An 8,773-nucleotide genomic window follows, 5' to 3' on the forward strand; every position below is an offset into this window, starting at 1 on the left:
GGAACATTGATATGTCAAAATTTTTTAAATGTTTATCAAAAATAAGTAATTTTTCAAATGTTTTCCTATACGATGCAATTCGGAGTTTGTTAAAACGCGCATTCTTGAACAATTTTTACAAATTTCAATAATTTTTCATTCAACATTTTCAATTCCAAAATCAGTTTGACAGTTCATTGTGTGTGTCGATCCGACTACCTGTATTCTTCTGCCATGGCTTAAAATGTTAATTTTATTTATGTATGCGTGAGTATTATTTTCAATTTATGGAAATTTTTTAAAAAATATTCAAATTCAGGTGATTTTAAAATGCTTATTTCAACGTATGCAAGGAAAAAATTAAAAATTTTCGTAGCGAAATAAATCTGTAGAGATGTATAGTACATGTTTTTAAAAAGAAATTATGACCTTTCAATCAGTTCTCTCGTTTTTTCATTATTTATTCAAAATCAATGGAACACTTTGCAAATGTTGTTCCTTTGTTGTGTGTAATGTGTAAATTTAATTTGCAATAACAATTTATACATAAAATATTATTTATTAAAAATAATATGTATTTTCTTAAATTTTTTTTATTTTTAAATACACTCGGATAATAACGTGACAGCACAATATGAAATATATTCCGTCTAATGGTACCTTAAACATATTTGACATTGTTCTTTCATTGTTTATAAAAAGGGTTCTATAACTTGCGAACCGGTTAAAATAGCAATTGCGAACCCTATTTTTGCCAGACCGGCGCAATAACGAATGTAAACAATGTGTTGACGTTTACATTTTAAGTGACGTTCATCTTAAGGTGATTCTTGAATCTGATCTGTGATATAAAATCTGCAAGATATGTGGTAATTTTTTGAAGAGGAATACATGCACAATGAGTAACCCCAACGTAATTCAAATAAGCGGACAACATTCCAATGGCAATGGAACGCAGCAACGAAAATCTTCTATTGACGACCCTCCGGAAATGAGAATATTATGTTTTGAATTAACACATTACAATAAGACGACTCAGTTTCTCCTAAGCTGTGCAGGAGTTTTTGTTCTTTATTTATTATATGGCTATTTGCAAGAATTAATATTCACGGAGGAGGAATTCAAATCTTATGGATGGTTCCTAACACTAATTCAATTTGGCTATTACATATGTTTTGGAGTTGTAGAACGCAACGTAGAAGCAAGACGAAGTGGGATGCCAGCTATGCAACGAAAAATACCAATGAAAACTTATGTCATTCTTGCCACCTTAACTTTGGGTACAATGGGTCTTTCGAACTCCAGTTTGGGTTATCTCAATTATCCCACCCAGGTTATATTCAAGTGCTGTAAATTGATACCAGTTATGATTGGTAGTATTCTTATACAAGGAAAACGCTATGGTCCCCTGGATTTCGCAGCAGCTTTAGCAATGTGTATTGGTTTGGCATGGTTTACTTTGGCCGATTCGCAAGTATCACCAAATTTCAATCTGTTTGGAGTTGCGATGATATCAGGCGCATTGCTGTGTGATGCTGCCATTGGTAATGTCCAGGAAAAAGCAATGAGAGAACATAAAGCAGCCAGCAGTGAAATTGTATTGTATTCATATGGCTTGGGGTTTATTTATTTGTTTGTTATCATGATGATTACGGGCAACTTTTTTAGTGACTTCGCCTTCTGTTTACAGGTGAGCAGAAATTACCGATACAAGTTGTAATTCCAAGAATAAGTTGTATCCCTCATTTTCAGCATTCAAAAGAAGCTTTCTTCTATGGATTTTTGTTTAGTCTTTCCGGATACCTTGGGATCCACTTTGTACTTGCATTGGTAAAGAGTAGTGGGGCACCAGTAGCAGCAACAGTTACAACTGCCCGCAAAGCAGTTACGATTGCCATTTCTTTTGTTTTCTTTAGCAAGCCATTTACAATACAGTAAGTTAATGTCGTTCTCTTCCAACTATGAGACCTATCCTAAAACATTATTTTTATTACAGATATGTTTGGTCAGGTTTGATTGTAGTTTTGGGAATTTACCTAAACGTCTACAGCAAGAAAAATAAGTTGACTCTTAACGATATTAAACATAAAATTAAACATATTACCTTCAATGGACGTACGTCAATATCACGGAAATATTTAGTAGAAGTTTAACTATGTTAAATAAACATTACAACTCAATATTATACCAAATTATATATTATATTTTTAGAATAGAAAATTTTATTTCTAAGTACCTACACATATATTTTAAATAAAAGGACATGCTAAGATAAGATATATCGACACATATTATGCATACTCATAATTGTTTTCTTTTTTAACTTGTATCGAACTCTATGACACGCTTGATCATTTCCTGTCTCTCTTTAGCTGAAACTACCTGCCCAACCATGCGATCCAAAAAGTTTTGCTGATGTTTTATAATAAATTTATTACATTGCATTATAGTAGCTCCTGTATAGATGGTATTAAATTTAGCTGGGACATCGCCAACCTAAAATAACACAAAAACAATGGAAATTCTAAAAATTGTTATAATTGAATTTCAAATAGCATTCTCTCGATCTAAATATCGCATAGGCAAAACTTTCTTGCCAATAACTCAACACTTACACTTGTCATTAGCGGCAATATACTCGTAACAAATTTATAGGAATGATGAGAACACCGCAATATTGCTATTTTGGTTCTGTCATTACAATATTTAACACGAAAGCCATGTTCCAGCAGACCGACACCATACACACCATAATACTTCTCTACATGGTTCAATATACACTTGGCAAGAACCTGTTCCTTTACGTAGAGCGAGCTAAGGCTTGTGTTCTTTGGAGCAATCCGTACTACGATGTATCTACATTATTTAATAGGCAGATGAAGATAAGTCTTTTTCAGATATTTAACAAACAAATTACAAATTTATTTACCTATTTTTAACACGCACCATTATTTTTGTGAATGATTTGTTTACATGTGGGGACACAACTTAATTAAATGGCGTTCCGGCATAATCGGCTTTTTTTTTGGCTGTTTCAGGCTTTCCAATCAGCTGTTCCAATTCATGCTAATATCGCGTTTATATATAAAATATTTATGTGGGTCACAGTGATCGGTCACAGCAAATTTAACGTATCTTCTCTAAAGAAAGATTTATTGTCAGGGTTAACCATGGGGTTAACCCAGACGCATGGTACAATAAGGAGGTAGAACGGCTTTGTAAAATTACAAGGCTTAAGTTGAGTTTAGGGGCTATGATTGACCTGAAATTTTGACCTGATTACGGCAAGGTAATTTTTTGTGGGGGAATATCCAGTTACCCGGTTATTCTACCCGGAAGTTCGGATACAAAATTCGGGTTTTATCCGGTTGTACACAACTGAAATGTACAAAATGGGTATTATTTGAAAGCTTGTGGAAATGCCTTTCTGAAATGGACCCATTATGGGGTATTATACTGCCTACTACATTGTAGCCTACACTCTGGCCTTTCCAAAAGGTGCTATAGGTATTGATATCTCTTGTAGTTCCGAAGATATTAGTGTTGTAAAACATGAAATTGGGATTTCCTCCACTAATATGTATCTTACCTTTATAGCTTTGTAGTTCCGAAGATATATTATATTTAAAAAACTATGGATCGCGTAGCCGGTATTTGACATTCCCTAGAGGAGGAAATCTCAAGCCCCGGTCGAAGGCCGGGATCGCGTAGCCGTACTCCGCTTTTTTATAGCCGACATATAACGGTACCTCCCAAAATTCGGTATTTTGATGATTTTGCCACATTTTCCACAGATTTGGCTAAAAATTGGTATTTGTTGGTCATGATGGGTTCTAGCTCCGGTGGCGAAACATTGTTTGTATAGGTTCACGATTTGGTACAGTTATTGTACCATGCTCACATGCTAGAAGAATATTGGCAGATTCGTTAACGTTTTGGAACATTGTCAAGTCAAAAAATTTAAAATGTTTTTTTTTTTTTTAAATATAAGTAGATTTATATATGTTTGTTTTATTATACGACATCGATGGGAGGTTATTATAACATGCGTTTTCAACAATTTTTACAAATTTTTCAGTCAAAAATTTCAATTCCAAAATTGGTTTGACAGTGTATTGACCCAGCAGTTACGTCCATGAATCTACCTGTATTCTACCATGGAACATTTTTTAATTTTGTTGAGTTCATCGGTGACTTTCTTTCCACTGTTATTCTAAACAAGACGTATTTTTGTTTTGGTTTCATAATTTATTGGCCATTTTATTTTCACTCAATGTTCTTAATAACGTAATTGACTTGTAAGCTCATCAAACTAACTATTTTAATGGAAATTGATTGATTTTAGTTTCTTTGGAATAGAAACTACAATTCAGGGAGAAAAGGCCTTCATGAGACATCTTGGAAGATGCAATCTACATCGCTGGATAAAAAACTGCAGGGATTTCAGCTTATAGCTCAAGAGAAATTGCAGGCAATTCTCTGTTCCATTCCTGGCAAAAAAGACTTAATAATCGAACCCAATCTGATTAAACCTCTTGAACATATTTGTGCAGCATCATGGCTAAAGTAAGTGCTACACTATTGCAATAATTTTGTTGATTTAAAACTTTCTTTCATTTCTAAGATTGAAGGGCGTACAACGCATTTTCAAGCTGGATGCCAACAATGCGATTACTCGTTCCTCTGATCAAGTGCAGTTGTATATGATGCGCAGTGACCTGACAACATTTTATCGTGTTATTGAACAAATAAAATTAATCAGGAGCACAGAAATGCACGGATCTGATGATACAAGTTTCAAATATTATCATATAATTTGTGTTCCTTCATGTTTTGGATATTTCGTTCAGCTCTTGGAACATGAAGGCCTTTATGGCGTAGTTAGCCTACATAGATTCAGCTGGGATTTCATTCACTTGGACGAAGGCTTGTTAACTATGGAAGTGCCAAATGTAAGTAGGCAGTAAGGCCTCTAGTTTTCCTCCAGAGATATAATTAGGACATTTTTAAGCAAGGATTTGCCGTTAAGTTATCGGAACACGTTAAAAAATTTAATGACATAAATTGAAGAGGAGGATTTTGTCCACATTTAATTTAAACAGGACGGCGCTAAGTGCCAAATAGTCGAAGCTACCCTCGATTTTCAAAAATAATTATTTGTCGGACCCTTTATATCATTTCCGTTTTTTATTTATTCAGACATCGCTCATATAAATTCATCCGATGCGAAACTCGATTCACATTTTAATAATTATTTTACATTGTCTTTTTTTAGGTCTTTTCCACAGCTTTTATGCTATCAGATTGTTCTCTAATACCCGCAATAAGTCGCAGTTTACGGGTTCTACAAATCCTATGTGGACGTCCTGAAATCATCATGACCTACGGCGTACATTCGCAAAACATTTTAAATATGTTAAATAATTTGGGACCATTTCCAAAAAGAGCAAATGATAATAATGAATCCGATTTCTCGGCCATGTTAATAATAGATCGTGACAAAGACTTTGCATCGCCCTTATTGACCCCTGCAACATATTCCGGTCTACTATTGGAGATCTTTAAAAGTAATGCTGGAATGCTTGAATTAGAGTTAAACAAAAACAAAATTTTACAAGAGAAATTATCAATATTTTCCGTGCCATCTAAAAAAGACAAAGACAAGGCATCGAATAAAAACGACACAAAAAATACTAAAACATCAGTAATACGTTTGAGTGGCGTGCATGATGAAATTTATGCGGAAAATCGGTACAGACATTTTGCGGCAGCAAGCAGTCAAATTCGTCAGCAAGCCAAAGCGATGAGCATGGAGCTGCAAAAACTTAACAACATGAAATTGGATGAAATGCACGATTATGTTAACCGTAAACTGCCAAAAATTACCGAAATGAAAACTAAATTATTGAGGCACTTAAATGCCAGTGAAAAAGTCATTGAAATGCTTGGTTCCAATTATCGACGGGTTCAGGCTCTAGAAGAAGACATTCTAAACAATGTATCACGTAAGAAAATTCTGGGTGACATTGATGAACTTTTAACAACAGATGGACACAAATACAATACTTTGCGAATGCTATGCCTATTACATGTGTGTGCTGGCATAACATCCGATGAACTTTCACAATTCATTAGAAATTACTGTAACTACTTTGGGTTGAAATATTTAGTGGTATTTCAAAACCTAGCTCAAATTGGATTGCTACCAGTGCCAGGAGAAGAGACTGTAAACATATTGTCTACTCCACTGAATAAAAAGGCAACAAAACTTCTTTCCAATATTCCTCTTAATATTCCTAAATTTCAGCAAACGCAATTTCAAGCCAATGCAAATCGCTTAAAACTCATGGTCTCAACGGCTGGAGCCGAAGAATTGGACAATGTATCAATGGCTTCGTCATCATCTGCTTCGATTTCAACTACTGCATCGACTTCAAACACAACGGCATGTCCTAGTTATGTATTCAATCGGCTGTATATACCACTTGTGGCCCAATTATGTTCATTTCTATTGAAATCATCCAATATCGATGATTTGGTTACAAAACTGTCTATGATTGAGCAAATTCAAATTAATAGCCAGTCATTGAAATCTTATGGTCAGAGTGTTAAACAAGGTAATGCAAAGGATTTGCCGTTGAAAAATCGAAACATATTTGTATATGTGGTGGGAGGCATTACATATGCTGAAATTGCTGCTTGTGACCTTATATCGAAAATAACAGAATCTCAGGTGTTCGTTGCATCAGATTGTATATTATCAGGTAGTGATCTGATAGCGGGAGCATTTAATGGAACTGTGTAAAATACACGAAGACCAAGGGACAAATGCGCAAATTTATGTTTCACAAACAAGTTTTTGACAATTTTTTTAGCCGATTGATATTATCATGTTATTGTTCTTGTCATGGATATTATATACATACAGTTGTGAAAAGATGTTTATAATTTTTTAAAAAATAAAAGGAAATATTTTTGTATTATTTATATTTTGCATACAAAAAGTGTTTTTTTATTTACAGGGTGAGATAAAAAACTGCAAAAAAGTCAAACGCCATAATTTTTACATTTTTTTAAATTTTATTGAATTAAAGCAAAAAATGTCCTAAATAGCATCGAATTTTAGAATAAGTTTAGATTTGTTCGAATTGGTCATCTTTGGCACGAATTTTGGCAGTACTTTGCCTCATTCCCGGCGAAGTGCTTGCTTGAGGTTATCGACACTTTGGTATTTTTGCTTTCCAAAATACTCCAGACACAATAGTCCAACGTATTGCTATCCGGAGATTTTGGTGGCCATTGTGCGCTGGAAATGTAGCGAGGAACCTCATTGTGTTACCATTCTTGGGTGGGGCGTACTAAGTGCGATGGTGCTGAGTCCTGTTGGAATGTCCAAGGTCTGCGGCCAAAATGTTTGCGTGCCCAAAGCTTTAATACGCCCTCCAGAATATTTTCGTGATAATATTCGGATAACCGAATGTGCACATTTTCAGCTGACCTCTTTGGCAAGTAAACACGATCATTTTGTTTGTTTACAAACTGCTGGACAATGAATGTTTTCTCAACGGAGTTCACCACTTTCGGCCAAGCGAAGCAACTTATTAGCTCTTTTGAGTCTATTTTCTTTCTGTTGCGGTGTAAGTTCTTGCACTTTTTGGAATACCAATGGCTTTACCCCGTGCTCATTTTTCAATATTTGCCGAATGGAATATTGCGATATGTTCAGCTCACGAGCCATTTCGATCAAGTCGCTTCTTTACTTTTCGAATCATTTCTGCTGATGTTGCTGTATTATTTCGTCCACTTCCTTGACAACCGAAGTACATTAAGGCAATCGTATTGTTTGTGTGCTTCGGGCAATTAAATTTGTACAAATTTTGTACCAAACAATTGACACAAGTAAAAAAGTAGTAAGCTCTGCCGGCCGAACTTTTGATACCATGATACAAAGTCAAAATGAGGAGCTATATCAGCACTTTTTATACCCTTCATCGAAATAACGGTTTTATACCCTAGGTCTCTTTGGACCGAATTGCGCAGCTGTATTTGATCAATGGCTTCACGAATATTGTCTTTTAAAGCATCAATTGTCTCGGACTTGTCGGCGTAACACTTATATTTGACGGCACCCCAGCAAGAATAGTCAAACAGTGTCAAATCGCAGCTTCGAGGTGACTAACCGAACTCTGCTCTGGGGCTGATAATGCTATCTTTAAAAACTGATCGTAAAACATCGACTGTAGCTTTGGCTGTGTGGCACGTAGGGCCGTCCTGTTAAAACTGAACATTGGCCATATCCTCCACTGTAATTTTTGTAAACAAAAATTCGTTGAACGTGGGGCAATAACGTAACGGCTACTCCTTGTTCTTTTTCGAAGAAAAATAGCTCAATTATGACTCTGGACCAAAATTCGCACCAAACAGCGACTAGTTTTGGGTAAATCGGCTTTTCAATGTATGCCCCCAAAAATTTTTCGTTATTAACATGCAAAGGTAATACGCTTCCCTTCTTCCAAAATGCGTATACCATGATGTTTTGTTTTAAACTGAACAAGAAAATGTGTAATAAGATGACTTTGAGCGATCTTAAATACTAAATCGCTCAAAGATTATATGTAAGCTAAAATTATAAACAGATTTTCACTAAATTTTTCTAATGTAACTTCTAGTATTTATTTGCTTCGTATGCTCCATTTCATCCACTTTATTTGGTAAAATATTACAAATATGGTACATAATAAACATGAATTCGGATGGAATTATGTACGGCATCTTTATCCGAAACTGAACCGAT

At 34.9% G+C, this 8,773-nt stretch overlaps 3 protein-coding genes across 4 annotated transcripts; 2 read left to right on the top strand and 1 right to left on the bottom strand.

The window, feature by feature from the left end:
- Window positions 1-720: 720 nt before the first annotated feature.
- Window positions 721-2,286, top strand: LOC101893995 (adenosine 3'-phospho 5'-phosphosulfate transporter 2). The gene is made up of 3 exons (XM_005187504.4): window positions 721-1,669; window positions 1,732-1,913; window positions 1,976-2,286. Exons 1-3 carry the CDS (start codon window positions 878-880, stop codon window positions 2,130-2,132), a joined length of 1,131 nt encoding a protein of 376 aa, XP_005187561.1. The 5' UTR covers window positions 721-877; the 3' UTR covers window positions 2,133-2,286.
- Window positions 2,160-3,130, bottom strand: LOC101894173 (ribonuclease P/MRP protein subunit POP5). The gene is made up of 3 exons (XM_005187505.4): window positions 2,909-3,130; window positions 2,595-2,835; window positions 2,160-2,475 (listed from the first exon to the last, which is right to left on the bottom strand). The coding sequence occupies exons 1-3, from the start codon at window positions 2,926-2,928 to the stop codon at window positions 2,299-2,301; spliced, it is 438 nt and encodes a 145-aa protein (XP_005187562.1). The 5' UTR covers window positions 2,929-3,130; the 3' UTR covers window positions 2,160-2,298.
- A 960-nt stretch (window positions 3,131-4,090) lies between these two features.
- On the top strand, window positions 4,091-6,983 carry LOC101893821 (vacuolar protein sorting-associated protein 33B). 2 transcript variants are annotated; one of them, XM_005187503.4, is made up of 4 exons: window positions 4,091-4,277; window positions 4,339-4,545; window positions 4,604-4,931; window positions 5,255-6,983. In XM_005187503.4, the coding sequence occupies exons 2-4, from the start codon at window positions 4,385-4,387 to the stop codon at window positions 6,782-6,784; spliced, it is 2,019 nt and encodes a 672-aa protein (XP_005187560.1). In that variant the 5' UTR covers window positions 4,091-4,277; window positions 4,339-4,384; the 3' UTR covers window positions 6,785-6,983. The 2 variants fall into 2 exon arrangements, with proteins under 2 accessions (XP_005187560.1, XP_019893753.1); XM_020038194.2 differs by having other exon boundaries at window positions 4,091-4,266; window positions 4,325-4,545.
- The last annotated feature ends 1,790 nt before the right edge of the window (window positions 6,984-8,773 follow it).

The sequence above is a fragment of the Musca domestica genome, unplaced genomic scaffold, assembly GCF_030504385.1.
Source record: "Musca domestica strain aabys unplaced genomic scaffold, Musca_domestica.polishedcontigs.V.1.1 9, whole genome shotgun sequence".
In the NCBI taxonomy this organism is placed as follows: Eukaryota; Metazoa; Arthropoda; class Insecta; order Diptera; family Muscidae; genus Musca; species Musca domestica.